This window comes from Athene noctua, chromosome 1 (assembly GCF_965140245.1).
Source record: "Athene noctua chromosome 1, bAthNoc1.hap1.1, whole genome shotgun sequence".
In the NCBI taxonomy this organism is placed as follows: domain Eukaryota; kingdom Metazoa; phylum Chordata; class Aves; order Strigiformes; family Strigidae; genus Athene; species Athene noctua.
This window is the reverse complement of record NC_134037.1, coordinates 34470061-34484836: the sequence shown is the minus strand read 5'-3', so window position 1 is coordinate 34484836 and position 14776 is coordinate 34470061. Positions and strand designations below refer to the sequence as shown.

The 14776-nt window shown below is 44.5% G+C and overlaps 1 protein-coding gene across 4 annotated transcripts in view; it reads right to left on the bottom strand.

The window, feature by feature from the left end:
- Nucleotides 1–10259, bottom strand: part of SMAP1 (small ArfGAP 1) — a 101004-nt gene extending 90745 nt beyond the window's left edge. The window contains exon 1 of one of the 4 annotated variants that reach the window (XM_074895847.1): nucleotides 9914–10259. In XM_074895847.1, coding sequence (XP_074751948.1) covers nucleotides 9914–10031 — 118 coding nt within the window. In that variant the 5' untranslated portion in view covers nucleotides 10032–10259. The remainder of the gene's footprint in view (nucleotides 1–9913) is intronic. The other 3 variants (XM_074895845.1, XM_074895848.1, XM_074895846.1) reach the window with 3 other exon arrangements.
- Between the last annotated feature and the right edge of the window lie 4517 nt (nucleotides 10260–14776).

The window sequence follows — 14776 nt, the reverse complement described above, 5'->3', positions numbered from 1 at the left end:
TGTTATATGACAGAGTTTCAAAAGCCTCACAAGAGGATAGCCAATGTTCTCATCCACCAAGCCAGTCATCTGGCTTACTGGTCATTGTAGAATGCTATTAGGTTGGTCAGGCATGATACCCCCTTCATAAATCCACACTAACTATTCCCAGTCATCATCTCCATTATGTTTTCAGGATTATTTGCTCTGTTACCTTCCCAGGGACTGAGGAAAGCAAACTGGCCTGTGGTTCCCTATATGTTCCTTCTTGCCCTTTTCAGAGAGGAATGACATTTGCTTTCTGTCAGTCCTCAAGACACCCCATAGTCACCATGACCTCAGAGTTATTGTGAGTGGCCTCAAAATGACACTGGCCAGCTCTGTCTGTGCTCACAGGTACATCCCATCAGAGCCAACAGACTTGGGTACACTCAGTTTCTTTATAAGCACTCTCAAACCAGACCCTCCTCTACTACTGAGAGCAAGCCCTCCTTGCTCCAGACTGTCCCACTAGCCTCAGGGACCTGGAATTCCTGAAGGTAAGTCTTACTAGTAAAGAACAAGGTGAAGAAAGCATGCAATTTCTCAGCCTTTTCCACATCCCTGAACACCAGAGCCCCTGCTACATTTAGCAGCAGGTCCACATTTTCTCTTTTTTTTTGCTGCCAAGTATCTGTAAAAGCCTTTCTCATTGCCATTCACATATCCTTTGTTAGATTCAACTCCATGTGGACATTGTCTTTTCTACCTAAATGCATCCTTGCATGTTTGGACAGCATCTCCATGTTCCCCACAGGTCATCTACTTCTGCTTCCACCTCTTATATGTCTCATTTTGATGTCTGAGTCTTGTCAGGAGCTCCTTGTTCATTTAAGCAGGCCTCTTGCTGCCTTTGTGCAACTTCCTGCTCATCAGGATATGCCACACTAGAGCTTAAAGGAGTGACTCCTGGAGAAAAAAAAAAATTAATCAGCTCTCCTGGACCTCTATTCTCTAGAACCACCTCCCAAATGATTCTTCCAACAGATCCCTGAACAGACCAAAGTCTTCTCTCCTGAAGATTATGGTTGTTACTCTACTCCGCTACATTCCCTTCTCTTGAGATCCTGAACTCTTTCATCTCACAGTCACTTGCAGTCAAGACTACTCCTAAGCTTTACATCTTCAGCCTGTGCTACTCTGCTTGTAAGTAATAGGTCTATCAGGTCCATCTGAGACTCTTCCTTTGTCCTCAACCACTTGTGTTGGTAAGTGATCATCAATGCACACCAGGAGCTTCCTAGATTGCTTGTTCCCTGCTGTGCTGTCCCTCCAGCAAGCATCAGGGTGGTATGAGTCCCCCAAGAGCACCAGGGTCTGTGAATGTTAGGCCCGAGTTGTCTGAGGAAGGCTTCATTACTACTTCTTTCTGATCAGGATCTGAAGCAGATACCCACACCATCACCCTAATCCTGACCCATAAACTCTCAGCTGGCTCACTCACCCTAATCCTGACCCATAAACTCTCAGCTGGCTCACTGGCAATCTTTACACAAAGCTGCACACAGCCCTGCTACTCTCACAGAAGACAGCAACTTCTCCTTATCACCATCCCAGCCTGCCCTTCCTAAAGCACCTGTTCCCATCTACTGTAGTCCTCTAGTTGCCCAAGCTATCCCATTCTGTGATGCCAATAAAATCATAGCTCAAACTCACTTCTACTCTTCCATAATAGCTGAAAGCAATTTATTGTTAACAGTAGAATGAAGATGGATTCAACTACTCATGGGTTCACCAGTGTTACTCTTCAGTGGTATCTCACTCTCACATTGAGGTACTTGAACAACTTTACCTGTTCACAGGGCAAACTCATTAAGTCTTGGGGAATTTAGTTGTGGCCACAAGAGAACAAAACAAAGCATCTAAATTCCTAATGTAAAGCTGAATCATGCTGAAACAAACCTTAGTGATCCAGTCTAGGACAATGGAACACCTGAGCTAAATTAACTGTTGACTACTCCCTGAGTAATGGCTGATAACTGACTCTTTCTTAAATCCTACAGGAAGCAGGAATTAAAGAGGGAGGGAGTCACCCTCCAGGAAAAGGTACCTCCCTAGAAGTCTACTTATCATATACATATATTTAACTGCTTCCTCTGACAAGGACTTCTCAAGGCTACAGAACTTCTTTACAGAGTTCAGACCAAAGAGGGCAGATCCACAAGACAGCATCAGTTTCAGTTCCACAAAAGGAGATTTAGGAGCAAAGATAAACAGCTTGTATCAACAGCATCCTGAAGTGGAATATTTTTCATGTCACTAAGCAGCAGAATCACACTTAGGTACCATTAGGAGACACACACCAGTAACCCCTAACCAAAAGAGCTAGAGTGTCTTGAACTTCAAAAGGCAGAAGCTTGGTCTCATCAATACTAATAATCAACTTTCAGGAACTGTCCCAGTTTTTTAGCTCACAAAGGAAACAGTTTAGATTGCCAAGACCTATATTTCTCAATATAGGGCAGCAAACTAAGGATGTAAGGTTTCCAACACCTCTATAATCCACCTCAGAGAACCTAAAAAAATTGCAACATAATAAAAAAAACCAAAGTCCCACAAATATTTTTAATAGTAGTCACAGAAAAATTTAGGCTGAAAAGGACCTCCAGAGGTCATCTAGCTCAGCCTCCCGTCAAAACAATGCTAACTTCAAAGCTACATCATGACACTTTGGGTCTCATCCAATCATGTTTGATTCAGTCCTGAAAAATGGAGATTGCACCCACAAATACCATTTTAAGGGCTTTGGTAAAAAGACTTCAGGCCCTGCACACAATTTCAACAGCAGGAACCTGTATTTGCAGACAATCCTGATCTACTAGAAGTTAAACAGATTTCCTTGACTTATTTCAGAATATTTTTCTGCACTGTAAGAGTCGGGAGATGGAAACAAATCCTTTCCTTACAGGCAGAAAACATACCACTAGAGTCATCCAATACTGCAAGACCCTGCCCACAAGTTTTAAGCTAAAGCTGCCATGCTCCTCTTCTCCCAGCAAGAGAGGTGTTCTTCTGAAGAACTCTTTTCTTGGGTGAAACAATTGTAGCTCACAGGGCCAAAAAGCAACTAATTCCTAACAAAGTTTCAGTCTCATGCAATAAGTGTCAGGAACTGGTAAAAGGATATAGAACAGAAACAAGAGCATTGGGGTATTTTTATTTAGTAGTAGGGAATCATGAACAAAATCCTGGTGATAGTGTCAGGAGAGACTGAGTGCAGTTTCTGGACCCTTAAGGTCTTAGAAGGCAAGAAAAATAACCAGGTAAGTACCAGATAATCACTAGGATTTCTAGTTCCTTACTATTATTAGAGGTCAAGATATATCATTCAGCTGCTAAGCTTAAGCAAGGGCCACCCTGAATCAAAGTGGTTTGGCTTCATTATTCTTTGTGGAAGGATATTGCAAAGCCTCACTGGACAGCTAGAAGCCTCCAGTTGTTGCATCTCTCAATTCATGTTCTAGTCTATTATGCTCATATGATCATTCAGGAGCAACATCAACCTTGCAACAGAATCACACAGAAAAGTACTAACAATTTCTTGATCCAAGTAACCCGAAGTCACATCTGATATTTGCAACTACATTCACTGGTACAAGATATCCATAGCGCAGTAATCAGTTACTGGTTGGTTACTACTGTGTTTGAACTCCAGTATAGGGCTAGAAGTTGCACTTGATGCGTAGAAGCAACCTCCAACACAATCCAACTGTGTTCCATTCCCCCTGGTGCCTACTTCAGCAGTTTCTCCACCTTAAGAGAAGGAATGGGAAAGTCTTCACCTGAGGAGGTAGAGCAGCTAGTGCCTTGTCCTAGAACAAGCTAATACTGTTGATAAGGTGTTCCAAGGGTTTCTTACACTTACAGTCAGAGGCAAAAGCTAAAGCCTTCCACAGACTGAAGGCAGTGGGCTATAGGAGTTATTTATTTGCTTTAGGTTATTTCCTGAGGAAGAAGTACACTATTTATTAAAGTATACAGACAAGATTAACACAGTGAGAAGACCAGCCATCAAAACAAGTAAGCAGTAAAAGCAGCTTCAGAAAGTGATGTTCACACACATTTAAGTTGGTCTCTAAGCCACATAAGTGATCATACACAAGACTTAATCGTCTACAAAAAACCTGAGTCTGAACACCTATAAACATATCTGGAATATTCCACATTTGTTTCAATAGCTAGTTTGCCCATTTCAACTTAGATTTATTTTTTTTTCTCACCCACTGCTGAGACTTTGTGTTTGAGAATAGCAAGTTGTTAGGGAAGTTAGGTTCACTTGAAGCCAAAACTGTAATTGGTTCTTCCTACACAAATTTCAGCACCACAGTTTTCCCTGTTCAGTCTCTCCCCATACTTCTAAAAGCCTGTACTTGCCACTCTTCAGAAAGAAAAGACAAAGTGTTCAGTCATATGCAAATATCCAAAGATCATACAGTAAAACTATAAATATTGAAAAGTATTTTCATTAAGTTTATAATCAAAGTAAACCAATTTTATTCTGGTTGAACAAACAAGAGTGTCGATGGGACTCTTTGTACTAGGATTCTGGTAAGAGATCATTTAACCAGGCTTCAAGCACTACCAGTTAAACATTAAAAAAAAAAAAACCAACAACAGAACACCTGCTCTGATACATAAGTTTATTTGCCTTTTTTGAAGGCCCAAGACATCCGCAATTACCTATACAAAGGTCTGCAAGCTTACAATTACATTATTTTAACTTTGTTACAGTTAAAATTCTAAAGCAGTTGACAACTCAGGTAATTGCCTTCTTGACAGAGGGATTAATTTACAAGCATACTTCAGTAGTCAATCCATTTGCACTAAAGCCAACATCCAAATACAAGAGTAACAAACAGAAAAGATACATTAGAAAACATTCACACTGGTTTCAAACATGCCTCTTTTGTTCAAACCTCGTTAGGAACAGTAATTGGAGTCTTATTGTCCACATTTGCAGAGACAGTCACACTAGACCAAGACTGATTGCCTTCAGTTTACTTCACAGGCCTGTTTGCTTTGATGGCTAGTCCTTTGATACTGCTGAATACCATGTCCCTTCTAAGAAAAAGCATCCCTGTCTGTGCTTCATCACACTCTTCAACTACCAAGTACTTCATTCAGTATTGTGTAATATCAGCACCCAAATACCACCAGCCTTGCTGCCAAGCAGTAACACAAGCCTAGGAGACTTCTAGCATGTTATATGTAGATATTAAGTACATAGAAATAGCAAATTATGGCCCCTATAGTCAAAAGGTTGCTGACTGAAGTTAACAGGCTGGGGTTTTTTTTGGCTCCATTTGACAGGTCTCTAAGGGGTGCTATTGCTTAAGCGATTCAAATAACAACACTGGAACAATAAAATTGCATTTAGTCTCCCTCTACAGTGATAGGGGGAAAAAAGTCACATGCTTTACAACAGCTTTCAATATAGACTACACACAAGACAGGCAGATCTATAGCTATTTGCAGGAATTTGAAGGATCTAGGAGAAGCTAGTTGTACCTAGTTATACACACAAAAGAAGCACAAAGGAACTTCAGTTGCTTATCTCTTTCCAAAATTCAGGATGATTTAAGTTACTGCCAACATCTCTTACTATTTCCTGCAAATATGAGAAACAGTAAGATAACTGCTTCCCAGTAGTATAACACTGCGAAGCCATCTACTGCCTTATGTAGATGGCTGTTCAGATAGGGTTGTAAAGAACAGACAAGCACTGCCTTGTCAAATGTCATTCCAACTTCCTCACTCTTCCAAAAATCTCAATGATTGCAAAGGCAGTTTCAAAGCCTTTGATTTTTAAGCTTCTTCCCCACAGAGGTGTCATCTAGTCTTTCCGGTAGCTGTAAGACTTAGAGTTTGAAGGTGACATATGGCAACCACAGTATGGCCCTACAGCAGGTACTTTCCAACACATTTTAGCAATGGGAGTCAGATTCATAGCTGCTATTTCAACAGTTAGAAGGCAAATACAAAATAAAAAGCACTTCCAGAAACCATTGCCAGAGTCAGCAATCCTAATTATTGCTTAATGCTTACTCTGGCAGATGTGTCCTCAGCTGTATTCTTCACCTTCCAAAAGGCTTGCTGAACAAAGCTGTCTAATGTATCTGCACACCTCACACCTGAAAAAAAGTAGGCCAGACACCAAAGGATGGGTTTGTTCTTGATACAAGACCTCTAATAACAACAGCAAGATTACTTTGACGAAAACCAAGAAGCAGCTGTTTTAATTCCTACACAGAGCAAGCATGTGATAATACACAAAAGGTGCATGCTTGAAACTCCCTCAGAAGGAATGCTGATGGTGGCCATATACCAAGAGCAAAGAGAGCTAACTCACTAATTTAGGAGTGAATCAGTAGGACAACAGTAAATTCTGATGATCATCTTTTTGATGGCAGAAATAAAAGCCAGCAGAGAAGCCTCAATGATACGAAGGAAGAGCTCAACAGTGGCATTACAGTAGATACTATCAAAGTAATGAGGGATAAATGTGCAAATAGGACCACATTGAATTTTTTAGGGTCAAGAGGATATTTATATGATTTCAAGTAATATCTAGATACCTAAGAATTCCCAGACCCTAAAAGTACAGTCTGCAAGACTTCAGCATCCCTTGGATGTGATGATCTGAACAGAAGCCTAGAGTAAATATAATACCTAAGGTTTAAGAGGGACTTTAATATCTACAGTAAGAGGAAGGAATTAGTGATGACACTAGTCTAATCTTCAGTTAAGAACCCATGCTGAATTGCCAGCTATCGGAAAGACCATGCTGAAAACAATGGTTTTAAGTGTTGCCAGAATAAAATCCAAGATACGGCCGCAACTCAGTTAACACAATCAGAGTTAATCACAATGTCACCCAACAATTAGGTGAACAGGAAGAAAGAAACAGAACTCAGGGGATGCTACAGAACAACAGAAAGGAGGATTACAGACAAAAGAGCAAAGCTCACACAGAAGAGGAAAGTAACAGAAATTGAAGCAGACAGCATTTCAAAGAAAAAAGAATCAATTACTTTAACAAAAGGAAAAACATACATTCTGAACCAGGACTGACACCAGAGAAGTCCTAAATAATTTGTCATCAACAGTTTCACATTCATGGCTTGCAGAACCCAGGATGAAGAGAATCTTTAGTGGAACTGGCAATAGGGAGCTCCCAACTAATGATAGACACAACTGGAGATTAAAGGGATGCTGTTAGTGATGCAAGAGGTGAAGGAGACTGTCACAGTCTGGGGAAAGCCACACAGACAGCTCACAGCCTCTGGTTAGTTAATAGGGCAATGTTAAAAATTGCTGTCTCAGACATCACTGCATACCAGGACTAGCAAAACTACAACTTTGGCAGACACCAACATGAGCACTCAACCACAATGGATTAAATGTGAAACATATTAGGAAAAAACAGCTGGCTGCAACTGGAAGAAGTATCCTTTGCTTTTCTTCTTCTTCTGGTCAACAAGAAGTTTCAACAAAGGCTGATAAATCAAGAAAGACTTCAACACAAGCATTATGTGCTCATGGCAAACTTGATTTTCAACTAAACAACTGATATTTTTTCTTCTGAGTCACAGGTCTTTTTGAAGTATACAGAAATCTAGACTTCAGGGTATAGTGGAGGCATCTTAACCTTGTTCACAGAACTCTCCTTCCTAGAAGGAAACTTCCTAAACCTAAGAAATCGACAGTGTCCATATACGACCATCTCTCAGTCAAGTGCCTCTAGAACAGTTGAAACTAGTTGTTTATCATTCCACATTCTCCCCTCCAAGAAAACCATACACTTAACTACAAGAGTATAGGCAAAGGTGGGCGGCACTATGAAGCTAATACGACACAAAATTTGAAACGAGAATTGCCAGAAGAGGATTAGGCAAGTGCAAATTAAACTTGAAGGGAGAAAGAGAATTTAAAGTTCCCTCAATATTGAAGCTCACATTGCATCACACAGTATTTCCATGTCAGCTTTCCGGGTAGATAGGGTGAAATGAAGCCATGCCTCTGGCACAGAGAGAGACAGCAAGGGAGAAGTGGGGTTGAGCAAAAGAGAAAACAGAAGCCTTCAGAAGTGTAGTCAAATTTTACTAAGATAGCCAAATAAAATAATTTACTAGAAATACGGCAACTGAATTACAGGTACAAGCAGAAGACAGCTTGGTGAAGAGATTGATAGGTCCTCCAGAACCTGAACAGAAAAAAACAAACTCAAGATACATCAACGATTGAACTTATAAAAGAAAGAGAGATGTCAAAGAGAGGCGTCAAAGTAAGGAACAGTGGATAAAGATGCTCAATGACACAAATAAGAAGGAGGAAAACAAAAGTGTCAGTGCTACTGAACTGAAGAGGCAAAAGATACCAAGGACTATGGAGATTTACAAATGAAAATTAGACCAGGTGATGGTTAGAGAGAGAACTCAGAAGGCAGGACAAAAATTAGTTGGAGAATTCCAGCCTCTGATCTTGAGTGACCCAGATCTGAGGCCTACGCTATGGAACAACACACATTCAGCAAGCAACTCAGAGCAGCATTCAGCATGAAAATCTCAAGTGCCCATAATGCACAAAACATACAAGCGCGTTTTTCAGAAAACCACTGGTTATGAGTCTTTTACACAATAACCAGAAGTCTGGGGGCAAGAACAGCTGTGCTAGAAAATGACTAAGAAGAGTTACTTGCAAAATATAAATATCTTTGGTACAATCCATATGATATACTTCTTAGGGTTATACACTAGGAAAATAAAGTGTTCTTTCTGTGTTTCTGATGCATCAGTGTTCCGGAAGGCACTGCACAATTTATGGCCATGGCGGAAAGAGTAGCATTCATGGATTGGAATGGGAAATTACAAACATAGTGCCATTTCTGGTTGCTCAACCTAGTTCACCATACTTAAATGCCAGTTGAGGTAGGGAAGGATTGAACAAGGCAGTTCTGGAGTTCTGTATGATTAATACAGTTCAAACACCTGGTTGTTATTCAGGAAATATTATACTTAAAACAATAACTTACTGTGCAATCATCTTATTTACGGTAACATCTTAATGAATCAACTCTACATGAAAGAGGAATGTGTTACATTTTTCCATTTCAAAGCCACAGAAGGCAAGGTAAATATAAATATATAGCTACTTGTGTGTCAAATAAAACTATTAGACTAAAGAGAGGTAATTTTTGACAGTAATATAATTTTTAAATTTTCATTCATCACCAAAACTGTATCTGTGACATATTTAACTCGACACATGGAAGATCAAAGAGCCTGACGTTTACATGACTGAGTCAGCACTGAAGGGCACTCTTTTGGACACTCAACATTCAACTCGCCTAGCACCTACCCCCAGCATCGCCCAGCGACTTCCCTGCAGGCCCACTGACACAGCCCCTCCTGATCAATACCTGGCAGTGCAGGAAGAGGACGCAGCAGTGAAACTTCAGGAAAGGGCTGGGCCAGTCGTTGCATAAAGCCTCAGCTGGGGGGTTTCTCACTTTAGGATAACGTAGCTACGGCTGAGCTCGGTGGAGAAGCAGAGACCGGTCACGACGAAATTAAAGGTTATCTGCCTTCCATCACGGCGCTCCCCGAGCCGCGCAGACCCCCGCTGCCGCCCCTCCAGGCCCCGCTCCGGGAGGGGGCCGGTGGCCGCCGCCGGCAGGGCGGCCCCGGCAGCGCCCCGCCGCCCCTGCGGACGTGGAGCGGGGCGGGGTGGCGGGCAGCGCCCCTCCCCGGGCCTCGTCGCCGGCCCCCCGCCCCGAACGGGGACCCCGCCGAGGCGGGCGCGGGCCGACACAGGCAGGGCCCGCCGGCAGAGCCTCACCTGGGCCGGCCCGCCCGGCCGCCTCCCCCGCGCCCAGCGGCCGCCCGCCCCGCCGTACCCTTGGCCTCGCAGTCCGCGCAGTACTTGTTGTCCTCCTCCCGCAGCAGCTTGGCCAGGATGGCCTGGTGCTGCTCGTTCTGCTTCTGCGCCTTCTCCCGGCAGGAGCGGGTGGCCATGGCGGCAGCGGCGGGCGGCTCCCCACGGGCGGGCGGCGGCGGGGCGGTAGCCGGGGCGGGCGCTGGGCCGGGGCGGGCGCGGCACCGCCGGGGACGCGGCGCTGCCCTGGCGCAGCCACGGGAACCGGCTGCCGCGAGCGCCGACTTCCTCAACCGGAACTACTTGCGGCCGCAGACGCATCCGCCGGCCGCCTGTCGCTCGCCGACGCGCACTCCCGCCACGGACACGAGAGCCCCGCGCCGGCGGTGAAAAATAGTCCTCCGGGTGCTAACGCCGGCCCGACGCGCCGCCCTTCTCGCGGGCTTTGGCCGAAACAGCGGCGCCTCCGCCCGGACGCGGCTGTGGGAGGGCTCGGAGGGGCGCCCGGCGGGAGGGTCACCCCGCCAGAGGGTCACCCCGCCAGAGCAGGCGGTATCCATCCGCCGCCGCGTCACCCCGCCCGCCAGGTAGCGCTGGGGGGAGGGACGGAGGGCGGGGCTCGGCGCGAGCTGCCGCACCTGTACGGGCGGGGCGGCCCCGAGGGCGGGTCCTGCCCCGCCCCGCCCCGCCCCGCCCCGCCCCGCGGCTGCCGGCGGGACCGGCCGTGCGCCGGGCACGGAGCCCGGCAGCAGCGGTACGTTCCTCGGGCAGCTGGGTTGTTCCCGCCACTGTGCCGTGCGCCCCGGGGCCCCTCTCGTAGCCCCGGGGCTCGCTGTGAGGGGCCCGTGCTGCCGCCCTGGGGCCCTGCCGGCCTCAAACCCGTAAGGCTTCGCCTCACCTCCCCCAGGGCAACCCCGGGCTGCGGGGTCGGGCTCCCCTGCCTAGGCCGGGCTCCCCAGAACATGGCTCGGTGTGGTCGGACTAGACTCAGCTCCCTGTCCGCGGGAAGGTGGGTCTGCGCCTTCTGCTGTTTAAAGCAATTACTTTACCCTTAGACTATGGGGTATCGAGTAGTCTGTACCTCTCCAAGTGGCATCCCACCGGTGGTAAACACCCCAAAACACACAGCCAAGTGATCTGCCAGTGTCGGTGGCATTACGTAGTCTTTGTCCTTGGGGCAGGCGTCTTTCTCCAGGCCAGCGCTGGGGAAAAAAAAAAAAAAAAAGAAAAAAGCCATTCCAGTCTCTTCATGAATGGCCACTGCCATAGCACTAATTTCCCTCTGAACTTTCTCTGAGAGTATGTGTTCTGTCTGTAAAAGAGCATTATGAGGAGCAGAGACCTTATGATGAGGAGACTGGTACTTTTGCACCCCCGCTGAGGTTGTGTGAGGCTCTGAGGAAGGCAGGTGGATCCCGGGGCTACTCTGTGTTAGACCCAAAGAACCTGCAGAAGGTGGAGCCCAGGCTGATTTTCTGTGACCAAGACTGCACAACACTACACGTTCCCCTTCTTAAGTACCATGTCTCTAGTCTCCCCTTTCTCCATTTTGTATTAGGTCCCTTTGCCTCTGCTGAGTCTGTTCACCAGTAACATCCTTTTTGTCAGCTCAATTCTAACTTTCTATCTTTTTTTTCCCTCTAATCCAACCCTTCTGGAAAAAGCTGAAGCCTATATATAGCCTATAAAACACTTAAGTGAGGCAGATGGAAATTCAGGTCTTTGTCAGCCATTAAATCACTGAATCATTCTCTGTTTCTTTCTCAGATTCAATGGTAAACTAATTATCCCCTAAGTTTGAAAGAGTTACAACTGAAAGAACTGAGAATACTGCACATCAAGTTAAGTACTAGTTAAGCTCACACCTAACAGGGACCACTGAGTGGATAAGGAATTGGTGGGATGGTCGCACCCAAAGAGTTGTGGTCAATGGCTCAATGTCCAAGTGGAGAGCAGTGACAAGTGCCGTTCCCCAGGGGTCAGTGTTGGGACTGCTGCTATTTAACTCTTTGTCAGAGATATGGGCAGTGGGGTTGAGTGCACCCTCAGAACGTTTGCCAATGACACCAAGCTGTATGGTGCAGTTGACATGTTGGAGGGACCTTGACAGGCCTGAGAGGTGGGCCTGTGTAAACCTCATGAAGTTTAACAACGCCAAGAGCAAGGTCCTGCACATGGGTCAGGGCAATCCCAAGCACAAGTACATGCTGGGCGATGAGTGGATTGAGAACAGCCCTGCGGAGAAGGACTTGGGGGTGTTGGTTGACAAGAAGCTCAACATGACCCAGCAGTGTGTGTTTGCAGCCCAGAAAGCCAACTGTATCCTGGGCTGCATCAAGAGAAGTGTGGCCACCAGGTGATTCTCCCCCTCTACTCTGCTCTTGTGAGACCCCACCTGGAGTACTGAGGTGTCAAGTTCTGAGGCCCCCAACACAAGAAGGACATGGACCTGCTCAAGTGGATCCAGAGGAGGCCACGAAGATTATCAAGGAGCTGGAGCACCTCCTCTGTGAGGGCAGGCTGAGAGAGTTGGGGTTGTTCAGCCTGGAGAAGGTAGCAAAGAGCTTTGAGTGAATGGTTTAATTTAATGTGCATCAGTTTCTCTGATTCTAAAATGAATGCAGGGATATTTGCCATGAAAAGTGGCAACTGATGCAGATCCTGTGCTTGATAAAACCTGCACAAGTGCAAAGTGTATTGTTTGGTGTGTGCTTTGGCCCTTAGTGCCTTAAAACAAGATGTCCTAGTTGCATATTTCCTGGGTCCAACTCCTGCTTTGTGTGCATGCTTGGGTGGATTGATGTGGGATATCCTCTTCTGACTGTCGAGCATGAAGATCTGCTTGTGTTAAGCTCTGAAAATTGTCCTTTCCTTCAAAGTACTTATCCATGCTTCTGTAAAGTAGTAGAAATATGAAATCACCTGCTTCACTCTGGGGCTGAGAGGAATAGGTTATTATTATTTTAATAGATAGTGCTCTAAAACCAGCATGCTGTAAATGTGTTTTAGGTATTTCCCTGAGAGCTCAAATGAATCTAAGACAAAAATGTATCCCTTCTGTGCCTTTGTTGCTTTTTCTAGATCCTAAAGAGAAGCAGAGTGTTGTATATACAAAGTTATTGCCTGAAGCATTTTTCAGAAGGTAAAAAAAAAAGAAGAAAACATGTCTTTCAGGATACAGTGTGATTTATAGAATGAGTTAAGTTCTGCCCACACCATGCCATGAAATACAGTGCAGAGAGGCCAGAGATGTTGCCACCTAAGGCTCCTTCAGAAGAAGGTACACAGTTGTTCTGAGCCTGTCAGCTTGGTGCCCTTTGCTTCATCTTTCATTAAGCCCTGCAGAGGACAGCCTATCCAATCCAGTTTTGGAATTGTTTAAGTACATACTCTTATTTCAAGACCCGTATCTTCAGCATTGAGTGAGTTTCATGTGGCTAACTGAATTTTCAGTAAAGAAACTTAAATACTGGAGTTTTGCAGTTTTCAATGCTAGAGATTGTGTTGTGTTCAGTAAAAGCACAGAATTACCCAGCATGAAAAAGACCCCTCCCTAGCTGTCACTGTCATCTTGGAGGCTATTCCACTGTTTTGCAGGGATAGCTATAGATAGATAAGTATTTAAATAATTTAAATAATAATAATAATAATTTAAATAATTCCAGTATTTAAAGGGTGACTACTAAGAAGACGGTGACTCCATTTTTACAAAGAGTCACATGAAAAAGACGAGGGGTAATAGGTACAAGTTGGTTTCCCCAACATTGGACACTTTTAAGATTCAGCTGGGCAGACTGCTGGGCCATCTTGTCCAGACCATGCTTTTGCCAAGAAGGGTTGGACCAGATGATCCTTGAGATCCCTTCCAACCTGGTATTCAATGATTCTGTGATAACTTGTGAAGTTCATGTTTTCTTACAACCTGATAGCTGAAATTCACTGGATATAATCTTCCTGGATAAAATTAACTGACTCTAGACACCTACCTTATTCAGAAATCATCCCATAAACCAGCTTTAAATAGTATTTGGTAATCAGGACAGTATTAGCATAAATTTGACTTAATGGAGGAGAATGTATCAGGTGCAAAGTTATTAAGTGGATTGAAACCAGGTGATAAAATAGCTGTGTTTTTCTAATGCCTCATCATCAAATATCAAAGTCCAGAAATAAACAGGGTTCCAGTTCGACTTGTTGAGTTTGAGAATTTTGGATTCATAAGAAACCTTGGTGCTTCACATGTTTTCATGCTCTTCAGGAAAAAAAAATAAAAAAAAATTAAAAATATATATATATATATAAAACTTCCTGGGAAATAGACATTTCAGTAATGTTTGTGAAACTCAACTCTTCGAGTTGGCTCTCCAGGCCGGGGAGTCTGGGCAGCCCACAGGGTCAAATAATGTGGTACCTGCTGTCCTTGGCTGGCAGAACCTGAAAAGTTAACCACTGTATTTCAGCTAACACTTTAGATGGAATTTCTATCACAGACTTAAAAAAAATCTTGAGCTATGAGCCAGTCACACTGTCTACCCTTGATAGCCAGTGGAGAGAAACAGACATTCCTGGAGGTGGTTTGTCTTGTTCTCAGACAGGTGCCTGATGGCGGTGAGCTGAATTACCATCTGGAAGGGCCTGTGTTAGAAGGAGGTGAATCACTTTCTGGATCGTTTGTGTCTCCTCATTGACTCTAAAGAGTAGAGAGGGTGACCATCTCGTACCTGCGTGTACAAAAGCTAGACATTTAAAAAATAAATTATCAGCATTGTTTTTAATTAATAAGTTTTTTTCAGCAATGTACTTTGTGTAGGAAAATTCCTGCCCAGCTCGAGTTCTCCTATCTTCAATCCAAAAAAAGAGACCAAGCCATAGTAATATCACATTA